At 43.2% G+C, this 18,002-nt stretch overlaps 2 protein-coding genes across 5 annotated transcripts in view; one reads left to right on the top strand and one right to left on the bottom strand.

Moving 5' to 3' along the window:
- The window catches only part of IFT122 (intraflagellar transport 122), a 63,364-nt gene extending 55,146 nt beyond the window's left edge, over positions 1-8,218 (bottom strand). Inside the window, exons 1-3 of one of the 3 annotated variants that reach the window (XR_012060805.1) lie at positions 8,054-8,218; positions 1,705-1,771; positions 285-369 (exon numbers count right to left, since the gene is read on the bottom strand). Coding sequence is in view for 2 of the 3 variants with exons in the window: in XM_006206788.4 (XP_006206850.1) it covers positions 285-369; positions 1,705-1,771; positions 8,054-8,094 (193 nt within the window). In the remaining variant the exon portion in view is untranslated. The remainder of the gene's footprint in view (positions 1-284; positions 370-1,704; positions 1,772-8,053) is intronic. The other 2 variants (XM_006206788.4, XM_006206789.4) reach the window with 2 other exon arrangements.
- Positions 8,219-8,377: 159 nt separating this feature from the next.
- MBD4 (methyl-CpG binding domain 4, DNA glycosylase) lies at positions 8,378-16,779 on the top strand. Of its 2 annotated transcripts, XM_015241392.3 has the most exons (8): positions 8,378-8,655; positions 10,164-10,394; positions 10,812-11,665; positions 14,143-14,217; positions 14,299-14,433; positions 15,090-15,239; positions 15,681-15,784; positions 16,695-16,779. In XM_015241392.3, the coding sequence occupies exons 1-8, from the start codon at positions 8,567-8,569 to the stop codon at positions 16,770-16,772; spliced, it is 1,716 nt and encodes a 571-aa protein (XP_015096878.1). In that variant the 5' UTR covers positions 8,378-8,566; the 3' UTR covers positions 16,773-16,779. The 2 variants fall into 2 exon arrangements, with proteins under 2 accessions (XP_015096878.1, XP_015096877.1); XM_015241391.3 differs by having other exon boundaries at positions 15,681-16,779.
- Positions 16,780-18,002: the final 1,223 nt, after the last annotated feature.

The following is an 18,002-nucleotide window of genomic DNA, read 5'->3' as shown; positions in this document are numbered from 1 at the left end:
ATACTCTCTCTCCAGCTCCCCCGCCCCCGTACACATAGACATAAGCCCCATAAAGGCAGAGATCTTGTCTGGTTTGTTCTCTGAAGTATCTCAAGCATCTAGAACAATGCCTGGCACTCAGATGGCCTCAATAAATATTTGTTGGATTGAATGACTGAACTGATGCCTACAAGACTTTATCTTCTGAAATCCCAAGTTGTACTTCAGCTTACAAAAAATGATTAAGGTGCGACTAAGGAGAGAGAGGCCAACACAGAGCCTGTAAATCCAAAGGGGTCTCTTACCATCCTTTGCGTACGCCACGCAGTACACAGTATCTTTGTGTCCCTTTAGCGGCTGAAGTAAGGTGCCATCAGAGGTGTCATAAACCTGGCAAAGAGACAAAAATACAGATTACCCACATGGCCTCCATCCGCCAGGGTTCCTGTGGGCTGCGGCTGCTATTTTTGTTTTTATAACAAAACATCTGTCAATATGCTATATGTGCATCAAGTAAAAACTGCACTGAGAAACCAGAAAGAACGTGACTTAAAGTTGTGAAACCCAAGAAGTAGAGGTCCTGATCCTGTCCGTTCCATGGCCAGGAACATGCCATTAATGCTCAAGAAACAAAAGTTCACTCCGCGGAACTTCTCTACAAAGTTCATTCCCCTTATGTGAATTTGGATATACGACCAATCAAGCTAGGCCTCCCAGACAAAGCCGCACAGAGATCGCAGCTACACCACCATTAAATCTCAGTGCTAGCCCTGTCCCAATACCAACATCACAGAGTGACGTTTTATATTTGCTACTAAGAGTTTGAAAGCCACAGACCTGAACTCTGGATTTGCATGCCGGAGGGGGTGTTGTGACACTCAGCTGCAGTGTGGATTTAGGATTTTATAGCTGTGCAACATCTATAAACATGTGGAGATTCAAAAAACACACCATCTGAGAAATAAAGGCAAAACCCTCCTGAAGCGGTTCGTGTTGGAGAAGATAACCTATGGGGAAAACCTAAAAGGATCTGGATTGTTTACCCTGGAGAGAAGAAGTCTGCAGAACAATTTAACCACGGCTTTAAGATTACGCAGTTGCCATACAGAGAATGGAGGTCAGGCTGTCTGTGTATCTAGAGACAACAGAGCAGGAGGAAGTGGACTCACGCAGGAGGGAGGGGAGGTCATACAAAGGTTTTCAGGTCAAACATAAAGGGTTCCCTGAAAATTACTTTTATACACTAGGATAGGTTCCAGAGGGAGCTTATATTCTTCGAAAATATAAAAACTAGGAGAGCATCCATATGGAATTGTTTAGGCAGGCCAGTGCCTCAAAGTCGGGGTCAGGTTATCTGGCTTCTCGTGGAGGGAGCCCCTTCAGTTCCGTTGCTTGAATTCTTCAGGGGGACAAAATGTGAACTGACAACAGCTCAGTTTCAAAGGCATTTTGATTAATTATTTTCAACTCTTTCATGGGTGTCTCTAAGTAAAGAGGGAAAGATTAATGACTCCAAAGGAGGTAGTGTTCACAGGCTTCTATCTGACAGACAGTTTACTTACCTGTTTTAAATAGCCCATTTCCTTCCCTATTAAAAAGTAATGACTGCTTTTTCCGCCCTTGCCTTTTTCATCTTAAAAAAAAAGGGGGGGTCAAATTTCAGAGCACTTACAAGAGGGAGAGGAAAAAAAAGCACTTAAAAAGGAAACTCAGACAAAATCCTACCAGTAATCTGTTTCCTGCAGCCAAAATCAGTTGGGTTCCATCAGGCTTAAATGCGAGGTCATATATACTAAACAGGAGAAAAGACAAGATAAAAGGACAATTAGGAACCAAAGTGATGCGGTCTGCTAATGGCCAGGAAAGCAAACTTTATTTCCATTATGAAACACTGCTTGTGTATGAGGGAGAAAGATAACGGCTAAGAATTGCATCTGGTTGCAAATTCCATTCCATCCCCACACCTCTGATCACAATTTACCCGGCAGTGAGCGTTACGTCCCAGTTTCCACCTGTCCAGAAGCCAGACGCCAGAGAAGGCTCAAGGAGTCAACAGCCGAGGGCACTGACCCTTCTAATAATGCCATAAAGGCTACACAAGCTGAGAGAATGCATGAGAGCTGGTAAATCCACACGTCTCTGAAAAATTGATCATTTACTAAAATATTGTTATTAATTCCAATTAATCCGATACTTTCTGAGTGTCACTTAGGTGCTAGGAACCAACAGATACAAGATGAGTAAGTCACAGTACCTCCCTGTCCTCAAGGAAATTACCCTCCTGTGGGAAGGTAAGGCGCAGACACACTCACAAAGAACCATATGGCATCAACTCTAAAGCACACAGTTTTTCACATTTTTAACATTTCTGATGTTGGGATGCGTCTTAGAAATGATGACAGTCAGTTTAACTGGCTGCATTTTTTGCTTTCTTAATCGCAAGTAAATAATGATATTTTATAATCAGTGACCTCTTAGATTAGATGAAATACAGAATAATACTGTAATAAAGGCTTTAGGAGATACATTAAAGCACATGCTGCAGGAGTCCAAGGAGGAAGGCATGGTGTTGATTCAGAGAGGATCAGGAAAAGCTTCAGGAAGACAACAATAAAGGAAGGAACAGGCAGGGCCTTGGAGACACGCAGGAGAGTGGGAAGGTGCAGCATTTCAGGCAGAGAAAACAACAAGCAAAGACATGAAGATGGGAATAGTGAATATCTAAATAATCTAATTTGACTGAAACATTCGACTGTGTGCAGGGAAGTAGGGAGAGAGAAAGCTAGAGAAAACAGGCTGGAGCCAGATTACAAAGACTCTCCAAGGCCCCAGGCAGAGGGTTTCATTAGCGCAGGTGACCCTGGTAAGAATGTGCTGGACAGCTCTGTCCAATGGCCTATCATAAACGCACACCATGGGATAAATTCACCTGATGCCTGTGTGTGATCTGAAAATACAAACCCCTGGTAACAGCATTTGGAGCATTTGTGACAGAGACATCCCATGCCGAACTCTTCAAAGGCACTATTTTATTTCATTCTCACAATTCCTTGAGGTCAGAATTACTACTCAGTTTTGTGGTGAGGATACCCTGGCTCGGAGACATCAAGCATCTCGCCCAACATCACACAGTCAGCACGTAAAAGGGCCAGAGTTCTAACTCAGATCTGTCTTAAGTCTGTGCTAGTCTGCCTTCCACCCCCCTGAATTGTTGTCAAGTATAACAGATCTCTGCTACCCTAATACTTTAAAAACAGTGTCCAGCATCTATTAAGCACTTTCATTTACTGTATGTGGTAAATACAGTTTAAATGCTTTACATGTGTTAACTCACTTAATCTTCACAACAACCATATACCTATTTTGCAGCTGAGAAAACTAAGGTACAGACAAGTTAAATAAGTTGCCTGAGAATGAACTGCTATTGAATGGAGGTGAAACCAGAATTCAAACCCAGGAAGTGTGACGCTGAAGCCCAGGCTCTAACCATTATGCTTTGTGGCCTTCTTTACCATTATTATTAGCATATGCCACAGTTGACAAAATAACTAGTAAGAGTCTCCATGTTTTATCAGCAGGAAAAAAGGCATTATCATCTACTCAAGACATTACATGTAGAATTCAGAGTTTTTTATACAGGCTCCGTTGATCTTAGACACTTCCTTTAATAAAAATAATTCTTCACATATATTCAAGAGTTAAGAGTTGTTGAAGAGTATAAACTTATATGATCTCAAGTGACCCTACACTAACGTAATGCCACAGACAGGCTGGCACTCCTAGCCCATTTTTATCGATGAGGAAATTCAAGTTCAGAGCCGAGCCATTTGTTTGCTGTCACAAGTTGGCAGATGGAGAAACTGGAACAGAGAAACTGTTACCCCTCTCCAGTGGACAGCCCTCATGAGACAAGCAAACACAGACCCTGAGTCCTTCAGCTTCCTTGCTGTTATGTGGTAATAGATCTGGGCCTTCCTGGCTCTGGGGCTCTCTTTCTCGGAGCCTGGGGCGAAATGTACCTGGTGCGTCCCACACTCTGAGCAGAAGCAGAGGGAGCTGGGGTCAGAAGAGCTGACCTGCTGGCTGAGCTCCGCTGAGCCCTGAGGCTTGGGAGGGGTCTTTTACAGTCATCTCCATCACGTGGCTCCCTTCTTGCCTTGTACATATCTGAGCTCATCAAAGTGATTCCTGTGTGGTTTCTTCTTCATAGGGATCATCTTGGGCTGAATTATTAGAAAATCATTTCTGAATGTCTCATTTGAACCAAGCCTTTAACTATCTACCTCTCAGATTCATTTTCTCTGAACTTGACCTTTGTCCTTCTAAAGTATAACACACATGTCTAATTTACCTCAATCTAAACTTTCACTGTACTTACCATCTGCACAATTCATGACATTTATCTCTGAATTATATAATCTTGTGTGCTTTACACTGTTTCAGATACTGTCTTGTCCCCTTAATTACAGTCATATGCAATTTAAGGGTAATGGCCCCAATTTAGACATTTGTGGACCCACAGCACAGGGCACTGTCCTAGATACAAAATGACTATAGTTGACAACCTGACAAGATTTTATCTTGAACCACTTGGGCTTTAATTACATCACGAGACCACGGAAACTCAGAAATGGGAAAGACCCTAGACCTTGTCATATAGTCCAACTCCCCAACCAGGGCAGGAATTCCCTACAGATGGCCATCCAGCCTCGGCTGGGACACTCCCAGGGCTGGGGAGCTCACCTGTCTGCAGACAGTCTATTGTGCCATAGGATGGCTCCCTCTCCCTATCTGCCCCCTTTTATGAAAAAGACACATTGTCAGAGTCCACAGCAGAGATACAGATGGCGAGTCCTACAAACTGTCCTCTACCAACCAAGTGCTCACTCCACTGTAAACTGAAGTCCCAAGATGCCTCTCCAAACCTTGTGAAATCTGACCCAGCCTCCACTTATTTGCTTTTAATCTTAGGCAAACTGTTACCTCATTGAGTCTCAGTTTCTTCATCTGTAAATGGGGTAACAATTCCAACCTCACGGGGTATTGCAGGGATTAAATAAGATGACACAGCAAGCACTGAGTAAATGGCAGCTGGTGTGAATGGGGGGTACAGCAGATGCTGGCCTGACTGGAATGAGGCGGGCTAGATAAATAAGGCAGCACGGTAGACATGAACCTGGAGCAGGACTTTTAGGGGAGAAAAGAGGGAGTTCAGAGAAGAGTAAGAGAGCATCTGGGAAGGGCCTTTGGATAGGAAAATGAAGTTTTGCAGCTGAACTGAAAAGCGTACGTTTAAATGTTAGCAAGCGGGGGCAGGGTGGGGGCGAGTGGAGGGGCAGAGTAAGCAGGACCACCTAGTTAGGCACACAGCGTCACGTGGAAGGTAACTGGGAGTCACTCCAGGCTGGTGAGAAGTAGAGTGACGGATCACAGCAATGGTCATGAAAAGGAGATTCCTGAAGGTTAGGCTGGAAGCAAAAGAGCAGACCAGGAGACGGAGGCTGGTTCAGGTGTGGAGGACTCCTCTTTGACATCTGGACTTCGGCGTTCTACTCTGTATTTTTATAGTTTTTTTGTTTTGTTTTGTTTTAATCTCATTCTGGGCTATCAGTTCACATACATAGCTGCCAGCAGGACTGCTTGTCTACAGACCCCCTACAGCCCCAATATTAGAATAGCTGTAATTGGCCAAAAACCAAATAACCAGTCTTTATTCATCATTCACCTCTTCATCCATCCACAAATACATCTGTCCAGCAAATAATCACAACCACCACTGATTTGCCGAGGCTCTGGAATGGGCCTTGGAAATGAATAAGACGCAGCCATTGCCTTTAAGGGGTTTATAGACTTCTGGGATACACAGATTCCCATAAACACTCACACTTGACAGACTCTAAGTACCACAAGAGAGGAATCAACAAAATCCTATGCCAGGGGTTGAAAACTGGGAGCAAATCCGGCTGTATGTGGCCTGCAAACGTTTTGTTTGGCCCACATGATGCTTTGGTTTTCTTAGATTAGGTGCCAACATATAAAAATTAGGACATTTCAAAAAAAAAAAAAACCCAGATTCCTAGTTTCTGGTGGAAACAAAGATCTGAACCACACTGGGCCGAACTCCTGCAGGGTGGTAACTGGAGGGAGCTGAGCAGGAGCAGCCCCTTTCAGGCAGAGCATGAGCTCTCCAGTTCACCACCTCCCTGCCCTCCCTGTGCTCTCTGACATCAAAGCCAAATGCTCAGTTGCTGGTTCTCAGCAGCTTGTGCTATGAGGACTTTTACAAAGAGTTAAGAGAAAAGTTAAAAAAAAAATTAATTCAAATCTCTACTAAAAGTAGAAGCGGGGTGGGCAAGGCTCAGTGGTAGAGCACATGCTTATCATGCACCAGGTCCTGGGTTCAATCCCCAGTACCGCCATTAAAAAAAACAGTAGAAGTGAAAGATACACTGGTAGGACTATATGGTTTAAGAAAAGTGGAGTAGAACAGACGAATATTCCCAGGGTAAACAGGTAATTCTTTCTGTTTAAGATGCAAATAAACATCTCCCAGTTATGTTGCCTGCCTGACTCCTGCAGGCATTTGAGTCTGCAGCCTCTGTAACACTAGGAATAATTAATGTAGTGGCCAAGAGTATTGGCTTTGGATTAAGGAAGAAAGTTAGCTCCACCACTCACTCACTGTGTGACCTTGGCAAATTATTTACCCTCTCTGTGCTTCAGTCACCTCATATGTCCAACACTGGTGAATATAGTTCCTACCTCAGAGGGCTGGTGGGAGGTGACAAAGAGATAAAAGATGCAGCTCTTAGCCACTGCCTGGCACAAAGTAAGCGTTAGCTATTAGTAGTGCAGAATACAAAAGACAGAGAGCAACCATCTCCAAAGGGAACCTTGGGCATGTTTAGGATATCAGTGTGAGGAGATGAACACGAGCTTTCGTCACACAGAAGCGCTTAAGAAAAGACAGCGAGGGAATGACTGTTTCAGTAGCCAAAACAGAGGCATCACAATGAAGGTGAAAAGATCATGCAAGAAGATCTGAAAGTCAGGCTGAGGAGAACTACGGAAATAAGTCAGCATTCCTCCCAACATGTATCATTATATGGTGGATTTAGGTGATAAAAAACGGAACAGGACGGAGGTGGGGGAGTATAGCTCAGTGGCAGAGCACATGCTTAGCATGCACAAGGTCCTGGGTTCAACCCCTAGTATATTCATTTTTTAAAAATTAAAATAAATAAATAAACCTAATTACCTCCCCCCCAAATAAATTGTACCCCCCAAAAATAACTATTCTTAACAAAATAGAACAAAATGGAGCAGGACATTAAACAACACTGAATCATAAAGTGAGGAAGTCATTCTCTTTCAAATCTTCTAATGAAGCTGAGGAGACAGTCTCGGTTTGATGCTCTTCATCTCAAGCACCTCTCCGACCTCACTTGCCAATCTCCAGTTCTAGAGACAGCAAGCTCCCTGGCAAGAGGTATAGCGACAGCGACGGCTTGTTAGCACTGTTTTGTCTCTCCCTGCCTGAGGTTCTACAGCTGACATTTAGCGCAAGTGATACGAATTTTCATCAACGGAGTAATAAAGTTTCCTTGTAGAATGTAAAATCATATTTAAACGAAAGTACGAGACAATTTAGAGGATAAAATTAAGCAAACAAGAGTATAGGTAACACTAGATGTGGCAAAAGCTGTGAAGGTGAAAAAAACAAACAGAAAACCAATGAAACAGTTTTGAAGTTGGAGAAACGCAGCCGTGGGGGTGAGGAGCCCAGGACGGCTCCGGGTGAGGGAACCACAGCGGACTGTGATTACCTGTGAAACCGCCTGACAGGCCAGCACCTCACGCGAGGTACACACACCCCCTGGCTCCCCCTCCAGGCCCCAGCTTCTCCACCGCACAGGGGTCGGGGGCGACTTTGCGGCCCCTAGACCCGGGGCCCAGTGCCCTCAGTCCAGGCCGCAGGCCGCTGCCCTCGGCTACCCCGGGGATTCACGCCAACGCCCCCGCCACCCTGCTGGCGCTCGGCCTCCCGCTCCTCCCGGACCGCCCCGCTCCTCACCACTGCTCGACTTTATCTCTCCACGTCAGAACGGCCCTCATCTCGGCTTCCCTCACGCCTCGGGCCCCTCCTCCCCGCCTCAGCAACAGGCCTCCTCACTCCTCAAGCCACTTCGGCTACCTGCGCTGCCCCTGGCAACGCACATGCGCAGTGAGCTACGCGCGGGCCGAGAGTTCCAAGTGCGCACGTCTGAAAGGGAGGGCTAGAAAGATGGAGCGGGAGCCCGGAAGGCTTCCGCCCAACTAGGGCGCGCGCGATTGGTTGGAACAGGCGGGGGGCGGTGCGTCTTCCTTGACCAAGGATCTGATTGGCTGAGCCGTGGAAATGGCGGCTGTGGTCGGGGGGGGGCGGCCGAAAAGCTGATGAGGCATCTATCGCTGTTTTCAGCTGTTGGTTTGTGCCCCGCGCTCTGAGCTAAGGAAATTTTCGCGTCTTACTCCACTCCACACCTAAGGCGTTGCACGCTCTTGGTCCGCTGCAGCAGGCGCAGCCCGCTGGAGGGGCACCGCTGGGATGGAGAGTCCGAGCCTGGACGACTGCGGAGCTGCCCCGTCGTTCACCGCCAGTGAGCGCCCAGTCCCAGACCGGCCGTGTGACCTCCGGCAAGTTATTGTCCCCTTTCGGGCCTCAGTTTCACCACGTGTAAATGGGAGCGGGGGAGTAGAAGGTGTGTGGGCCTTTCTCACCTAGGATCCACGGAGACATCGGGCCCCGCAGGGTTAGTTCTTGCGAGCATGGGCTGGAGCTCAGGTACCCTTCCCGGTGGGGTCGGTCGTGGCTGCTCCTAACTTCGTTTCCCGAAATGACCAGGGAGCTGGGAAGAGCAGGGAGGTTTCCAGTGCAGGAGACGACTGCTTGGGTTGGAGAGTACTAGGAAGACCTTGGAGATGTCATGTTAAGCAGCCAGAGCTGCCCCAGAAATGGGTCCTCTGAGAACAGACGAGGCTGCAGTCATTTGTTGAGTACTTGTGTATGAGTGGTATGGGGCTAAGATGATTTACCTTTTTTTTTTTTTTTACTCCCAAAATTTACTCAGAACTACCTTAAGAGATACTACCTCCTTTTTACAGATGGAGAAACAGACTTTGAGAGGTTAAGTAACTTGCTCTTGGACACAGCTAGTAAATGGCAGAGATGGGATTTGAACCCAGTCTGTTGATTTTAAAGTTTGTACTGTTTTCACCAGAATTCAGTTTCCTTGTCTCCAAAATTGTGAACCATGTAATTTCTTAAGATCCACCCAGCTCCCCAAAATTATTTAACCCCAATTACAAAAGAGATCCTTGATTCTAATTCTAGTTAATCACTAGCTCTTGCTTATTTTCCCTACTTGTAGGTAAGAAGTTGGTTAGACCCATCCAACTTTTAAAATGTGTGATTTAGTGATTAGGATACACTCTACTGAAGTTTTCAACAATAGTACAGGGGAGAAGTATTAGACCAAGATTTAGTAGACCTAACTTCTGGTATCAGTTCTACAAGTAACTTAATCTCCCTGTCACTCAATTTTATCAATAAAATGAGAGTAACCCTTATCCTACCTACCTCACAAGGTTATCAGATCAAGAATGAAAGAGAATTTGAAAATTCTGTGTTAGAAGTTATTTACCTTTTGGAGGATTACAACCTCTGATGAAAGTAGTAGACACTGTCCCCCTAGAAAAACGCACAAATATAAAAAAATTTTATGTCACTTGTTTGGGGAGGAGGAGGGTGTCTCACTGACTCCTTTAAGCCGTTCTGTTGATCCCCCGGTTAAGAGCTCAGCTGTTGGTTCATATTTTTAGACTTACGCCAGGTGTCACCAGAAATCGTTATACCAGCCCTATTCAGTGATTAACAACAACAACAAAAAGTTTCTAACAAATAGTTTGAGCTTTTCACTGTGCAGAAATTTCCAATGCTTTTTAACCCATGTTGGAGGACAGGAATGTATTGGAGGGCAGGGAGATACTCTCATAGCAAGACTGGTCCACATTGAGTTTAATCTCTCCCATAGTCCGAATAGTCCATGTGGTTTCTTCTCTGTCATGGACTGAAATTGAATAAGCAGAATCACATAAATTTTAAATGAGCTAAGCATGCGTAATTTGTCTTTTCCTTTTTTCAGGGAGGAAGGTGTTGCTCTGGGATCAGGAAGAGCGAGAGAAGACGAGAAGCAAATGATGATAAAAAGCTGCAGTGAGTGTAACCCCCTGCCACAAGAACCAATTGCTCCTGCTCAGTTTAGTGGTACAGCGGTGACAGAGTGCCGTAAGTCCGTCCCATGCGGATGGGAAAGAGTGGTGAAGCAGCGGTTATCTGGGAAAACAGCAGGAAGATATGACGTTTATTTTATAAGGTGAGTATGCAAGGTGATAAAGATAGTACAGCCAAATCATTTTGTCTAGACAGGTGGCGGGAAAGCATAGCAGGAATCTTGGCTTTCTTCCATTTTTACCATAAAACCATAATGGATTCTGTTTCTCGAGTGTCACTGATTAGTTATACCAAGTGATTTGGGGGCAAATACACTTTCTCCTACTGTGAATAGTTAATGGTAAGGTTGCACTTAAGTTATATTTGTAAAATTATGTTATATTATCATAGAGGAAACAACTTAAAAGTATCATTTTATCACTGTTTTTTATTTTAAATGACAAATGCCCATGGCAGAGTTTCGGAATTATTAATTAAAAAATCTGAAATTGTGGTCCAGTTCTTTTTAAAAGACATTTTTATTTACTAGCAATAAGTTTTCTTTAATATCATTTTCTAGCCCACAGGGACTGAAGTTCAGATCCAAAAGTTCACTTGCTAATTATCTTCACAAAAGTGGAGAGACTTCTCTTAAACCAGAAGATTTTGATTTTACTGTACTTCCTAAAAGGGGCACCAAGTCAGGATGTAAAGATCGAAGCACGGCAGCTCTGACATCCCGACTGCTAAAGGAAAGTAACAGTTCAAACCAGAACCTCAGGACACGAGGCAGGTGGAAAAAAGATGTCTTTCCTCTGCCAAGTGGTAGTTTGGAATTGCAAGATGGCAGAGGACTATCTAACTTTACTTCCATTCATTTGCTTTTGAAAGAAGATGAGGGTGTTAATGATGTTGACTCCAGAAAGGTTAGAAAGTCCAAAGGAAAGGAGACTATTTTGAAAGGAACCCAAAAGAAGAAAGCTAAAACCAGGTGCCGGAAGAGTCTTCCAGATCCTGTCCAAAGTAACAGAAAAAGAGAATCTGTGCATAAGAAGGCAGTGGATGCTGAGAACGAACCCGTTGCACAAGGAAGTCAGCTTGATAGAGCTTGTTGCATTTCTGATGCCAAAGAGAGTGACAAGACCCTCAGTGTGACCTACGAGGAAGAGAGGCTTGGTAAAGAAAAATCACCGAGTTCAGGATCAAACTTTGAACAAATCACTTCTGGTATCACGAACAAATCATGTTCAACCAAAGAAGCAGAACACAACAGGAAGTGCAAGGACACCTTTTTAGACTCTGAGGAAATAAGAACAAAAGTAGAAGTTGGGGAAAGGGAGGAACATTTGCATGTTGACATTTCAAAATGTGGCTCTGAAATGGACAGCTGCTCACAAACGGAGAAAGACTCCACTTCTGTGGAACCGTCTCAAGGTATTCAGTGCACTGGAGTGCTGTTAAATATGTGATGAGGATGTTGCATTTCATACCTGAACCTGATTAGGATGTGGGACTAGAACAAAGAAATAGGGCCACATGTTAGATACATACTACCAGTTGATCTAACTGGTTTTTAAGCCCTTTCTATGGCAGAGGAGGAATCTGCTGGCTACTGCCTTGGTGCCCCCAGCAGAGGACAGTTGTGCTATTAACAGCTGCTACCCTTGCTCCCTGGTGCAACACCCAGGACTGTCCTCAGCGGTGCTTTTCCTTGTTCCCTTTTTTCCAGCCAGTAATCTTACAACTTTAGGGGGCAGGAAAAGGCTTCACTTGTGAAAAGGTTTGGGGGAGACTCCTTTTATACATAAACTGGTTGAGAATAGTCTCTCTGCACCCCTCCTGCTACTTATTACATGATGTGTGGCTTCCAATTTAATTTTGTATATATCCTAGTCATTTTTACCTTCTATTGTAATGTAATGCTTCTCTAAAATGCTTCAGAGCTCTAAATAATTCAAAACGGTAATCACATAATTCATCTATTATTTGTAATATGCTCTTAATACAGAGTTCAGAGCTTAGCAATTTTGCCTTTATAATACCTCAGTGAATAAGAAATAAAAAGGAGACCTTTTGAGCAGCCCTGTATTAGTTATTCATTGTGCCACAGTGATATAATGAATAACTCCTTTAAAAAGGATAGTAATTTTACTTGAAGTCCTGTGGGGAGACAGCTGGACAAATTGGTGGAACAGGGGGTTAGGCTTGGTTCCTGCTCTTGGTGCCCCTCATGACTTTATGTCTTCGCTGTGCCTGGAATTTCTCTAACTTGAACAGAACGGGACCGTATTGACCTAGGAACTGTATTAAAATTCTTCAAGCCTGTACTTTAAAGACTTTGAGCTCCTAAAGCCTTGAGATTTATTGCTAGTATAATGGGCATATAAAATATCAAAAACATCCTTTTGTGACTAAAATGGAAGTATCCTATTCATCCTATGCATAAAGAAGTCTAGTTCTCAACATAAGATGGTCCGCTTGCTGTAGTTAATAGACATCCAATGGAATGGTAGACTTCAGAATTTGCTGAGTAAACAGAGCTTAGTCTCCTAGCAATAAAGGAGGCTAGTCCGTAGTTATTTATAGGAACCCACAGAAGAAATTATCAGGTACCCAGTAAGGGCAGTTTCTTTTGTTCTACCCTTTTTTACCTTCTACGGGCTTTGTCTATTCAAACTAGAATAGCAGAAGACACTAGATTCATTATCTGGAGACCTGGATACTTACCCCAGTCTACTGTAATCCCACTGTTGTTTTGGGATGGTTGCTTAATTTCTAAGCCTTAGAGTCTTCATCTAAAATACAGGTAATAACCCTCACCAGTCCTGTTTTTCACATCATGAATATTGTAAAATGAGAAGTGAAAAAGTGGCTTCACACTATACAAATGCAAAGTATTACTAACTGACATTCAAATTTAGAGGGTATGGCTATAGTGAGTATTAAATGTGATGATTTTAGAACCTTGAGAAGCCTAATAATGGTGGTCAAAGAGTCTGGTGAATTCACTAAACTTCCCAGGAGATAGTGGCCTCAGATGTAAAAAGGTCCAGATCTTAGGTTTTTCTGCAGGTTCTGTTTTATCTATCCTTTTTGTTTGTTTGTTTTTTGGGGGTTTTTTTGGTAAAAGTATTCACTGAAGAATATTTGGAAAATGTAGAAAAGTAAAGGAGAAAAGAAAAATCAGCAACAGCCATTATACCATTGTGGTTTATTTCATTCTAATCTTTGTATCATATTTTTTCTCTTTTTATTAAATTTAGATCATATGTTGAATATTGCTTTTTTCAGTTGAAAATTAATGACATGGGAAAAACATTCATGATATAGTCTCAAAATATTTCAATGACCACATTGTACAACTGGGTCGCAGTTTAAAATACTCTAGAGGGAGGGTATGGCTCAGTAGTACAGTGCTTCTTACCATGCACAAGGTCCTGGATTCAATCCCCGGTACCTCCGTTAAAATAAATAAATAAACCTAGTTACCTCCCCTGGCAAAATAAAATATTCTGTATTATTTCCAATTTTTCATTACAGTGAACTCTAACATAAACCGTAGAGAACTGGTATAACAGAATGGTTTAAAGCATGAACTCAAGTCAGTCTGCCTGGATTAGAATTTCAACTCTGACACTTACTAGCTGTGACCTTGGGCAAGTTACCTAGCTTCTCTGTACCTCAGTTTCCTTATCTGTAAAGTGGAGGTAAAATAGTACCTACTGAGCTCATAGTCATTAGTAGGATTAAATTGGTTAATTTTTGTAAACTGCTTGGAAAGGTGCCTGACACCTACTGAATGCTTTACAGTAGTAGTGTGGTGGTGATGGTGTTATTATTATTTGCACCCCTGAATATTTCTTTACACTAAACCATAGATTCTATAAACAGTGTTCACTCTTCCTTTTCAGAAGATACCATCCCACGGACACAAATAGAAAAAAGGAAAACAAGCCTGTATTTTTCCAGCAAATATAACAAAGAAGGTATCCCTTTTCCAGTCAGAAAACCAGACTTTAAATTTAACTATTCCCGGCGTTCAGCTCTGACGCAGTGTGTTTGTTTAGCTCTTAGCCCCCCACGACGAAAGGCCTTTAAGAAGTGGACACCTCCTCGGTCACCTTTTAATCTCGTCCAAGAAACACTTTTTCACGATCCGTGGAAGCTGCTCATCGCGACTATATTTCTCAATCGGACCTCAGGTTTGTGGATTCTCTTCATCTTTGCCTCGGTAGAGACAGTGTGATGAGGAGGAGCACTGACCGATTAGGAGGCCTTGGGCTCGAGTTTGATTTTGACCTCAGATAAGCCCTTCCTTCAGCCCTCAAACTCTTCACCTGTGAGAGGCTTCGACTAGATGACGTCCAACAGCCTTTTGAGCATTAAGGAGCAGATTTTCATTCATTTTCTACTTCCAAATTCATTTTGGTCATCAGTGAAAATCAGTTAACATTCCTCCTCTCTCTGTCACGTACAGAAGCATTGCTTTTTCACCGGATATTTTCTTTAATGTCATTGGCACCTTGTGTTCCATGTGCTTTTGGGTAACGCCAGTTATCTGATAATCTGATTATTTAAAAACTGGTATCATGCAAGGCCAGGTTTCAGCTTAATTTGGACTGTTAGCCAAATAGGTTAATGCTATTTTTTGACTCTGAGAGTGGTTGCTGATTGGGGTAATGTCTTCTCATCAGTGGTTTAGAAAGGAAGGAAGGAAGGGAGGGAGGGAAGGAAGGAAGACAGACAGACAGACAGACAGACCCCTCTATATGAGATTTCTAGATAAGGCAGTACGTAAACCTAAAATCAGCCCATCTGGAGGCTTGTCCTCCATCACACGGTTGTTTTTACTTCACAGGCAGGATGGCGATCCCTGTGCTTTGGCAGTTCCTGGAGAAGTACCCTTCAGCTGAGGTGGCAAGAGCGGCAGACTGGAGAGATGTTTCTGAACTTCTGAAGCCCCTCGGTCTCTATGATCTTCGAGCAAAAACCATTATCAAGTTCTCAGGTACCTTCCCACGTACCTAAAGGGAAAAGCATAAACTGTGCCTGGGCAAGAGCGCCACACCTTGAACTTTAATGTCCTCAGACGCTACATAAGTAGAGATCATTCAGCTCGAGCACCGAAGCCGTTTGGAAATAGCTCGCTTGCCCCAGACCATAGTCTCCCACTGACCCAGGCAATGAATCTTTGCCTAGCACTGGGTCAGGCCCTGTGGGCAGGGTTCAAGGAAGAAGTCAGTGAAGCAGACAGCCCAGTTGACCTCAAGGACATTACCTCTGTCTCATCAGCTCAACACAAAACAGTAATAGTGAGCAGTCCATTCAGGGGCGGGCACTGCAGGAACGCAGAGGAGAGCAGATTCTCTCCCCTCCCTTTTGCTGTTTCTCCATTTTAGGGAAGTGTTTTTCTAGAGGCTGGCCTGATAGGTGGGTGTTGTGTTCTCAGATGAGTATCTGACGAAGCAGTGGAAGTATCCGATCGAGCTTCACGGGATTGGCAAGTACGGCAACGACTCTTACCGGATTTTTTGTGTCAATGAGTGGAAGCAGGTAAGGCCACTCCCAGACATGATGCCCCAGCACGTTTTGTCCCCAAGACAGAGTAAGTCCACCATTAGGGCTAAAACTATTCCTTGGACACACACACCTTTACAGTCACAACCAGTTTTGTTCCAGGCTTGAAGGGAAGTGCTGAGTGGGGTTATTAACAGCAGGAGGGGATCCACAGATGCTCCCAAGTCTGCAGATGCTGACCAACCTCCATCGGTTGCCGCTTCTGGCCCGGTTCCTGTCATTCCCACTCATATGCCGTCTCTAGGCCTGATGGGGCTTTCCCCTGTCCCGTCATGAGCACTGAAGGGAAGCAGGCAGGTCTGGGCGTGGGGTGCACACTGGTTGGGTTTCTCCTAGTGGTCTCAGGCCACTTCTGTACTAAGTGGGTCCGACTTTGGCTGCCATTCTATTGAGTGTGCTGTGCCCAGCCCACAGGCATCCAGGTGGCATCCTCGCAGCCGTGGGCATTGCCCACTTAGCCTGCTTACACTGCCCACTTAGTCTGTGACTTGCCCTGAAGCATTCAGCTGGTAGATCTGTCCAATCCCATTCCTGCTTCACCATTTGTTGTGACCTGAGCAATCCATTTTAACTCTCAGGGTCTATAACCTCCTTCTGGAAAATAGCATATTAACACTTGATGCACATTATCACCACCCCAAGCCCCGGGTCCTGGTGAAGACTAGTACCAGATTGGAAAATGCTTTGTCAACTGTAAAGGAATACTTTAATGTAAGGTATAATTTTAAGGATTCATGAATCCCATTAGGTTAAAAGTTACAATTTTCAGGTATATTCTCATAAGGCACTGTTCCCCAACTGTATCTTTAAAAAGCCAATTTAAAAAGTGTATTTCTGACTAACTTACATAAAGACCTCTGTCTCCTAATGGTTGTGTTTCTTCCAGGTACACCCTGAAGACCATAAGTTAAATAAATATCATGACTGGCTTTGGGAAAATCATGAAAAATTAAGTCTATCTTAAAACGCTTTGAAGTTTTCAAACTTGTTATTTGTACATTGCTCTGTCCTCTGATTCTTAACAATTCCATTAAGCACAACCAACTACCTTTCCAGGTGTGTAGATTTTAATGAGCCCAACTAGAAACCTGATGTCTGTTTTCTCAATGTGTGCCACTAGTAGACCTTTGCTACTGCACGTGCCGGATCATGTTTAGAGATTTTTTTTTTAATAAATTGTTATTTGACAACAATCCTAAAGATGTATATGGCTTTTCCAATAATGAAATGTGATCTGAAGATGAAAAAACTTTTCTAAATTATCAATAATACAAATTTCTTTCAACCTTGTGTAAGGGAAAATTAGACTTTCTATTGTCTTTTTATGGAAAATAGTATCACACAATTGTTGTATGAAGAAGCAATCAAAGAGTTTTCAGTCACACATGTAAGAAAAGATAGTATAGGGTATATTAGGCAGTTAATTAATAAAATTATTTTTACTAAAAACTGCTAACCCACAAAGAAAAGTAAGATTCTTTCATCATGTATTCTTTTTGTTTAATTTTTAAATTTTATACAATTTTTAAAAGTTGCTTTTTATTTACAGTTATTACAAAATATTGGCTATATTCCCAGTGATGTACATACATCCTTGAGCCTGTCATACACCCAGTAGTTTATACCTCCCAGTCCTCCACCCATGTTGCCCCCCGCCCCGCTCCCCACCGGTACCCACTAGTCTGTTCTCTGTCTATGAGTCTGCTACTTTCTTGTTATATTCACTAGTTTGTTGTAATTTTTAAATTCTACATATAAACAGTATCACACAGTATTTATCTTGTCATCATATGTGCTTGATGACTCTGTGCTGGGTTTTAGGAATTGGAGGTTTAACCCCAGCATCCGTTTCATAACCTAATGTGAATATCCGCCTGCAGTTCTGTTGCAGGGTGTTGGCTTTCAGCTCATGCATTTGCCTTGATCCCTCTGAAAAATCAAGTATTTACCCATCTCTCATCTTCCAGCTGGAGGACAGGACCTTTTAAGTTGTATGCCATTTTTTAATACAGTTACTATATTGGTATGGCTCAAATACTGAAATGTTTACCTTATCAAGAACTCACAGAACAAACCAAAAAAACCCTAAATTGTTAAGCCTCAATTATCAATGGCCATTTGAAAACTAAATTAATTTAATAAATGAAAAATAAATTGCTAGGAAGATTACCCTTGTTGTCGGGTGGAGTGTGAA

Source organism: Vicugna pacos, chromosome 17, assembly GCF_048564905.1.
Source record: "Vicugna pacos chromosome 17, VicPac4, whole genome shotgun sequence".
Classification (NCBI taxonomy): Eukaryota; Metazoa; Chordata; class Mammalia; order Artiodactyla; family Camelidae; genus Vicugna; species Vicugna pacos.
This window is presented reverse-complemented; position numbering and strand designations above follow the sequence as displayed.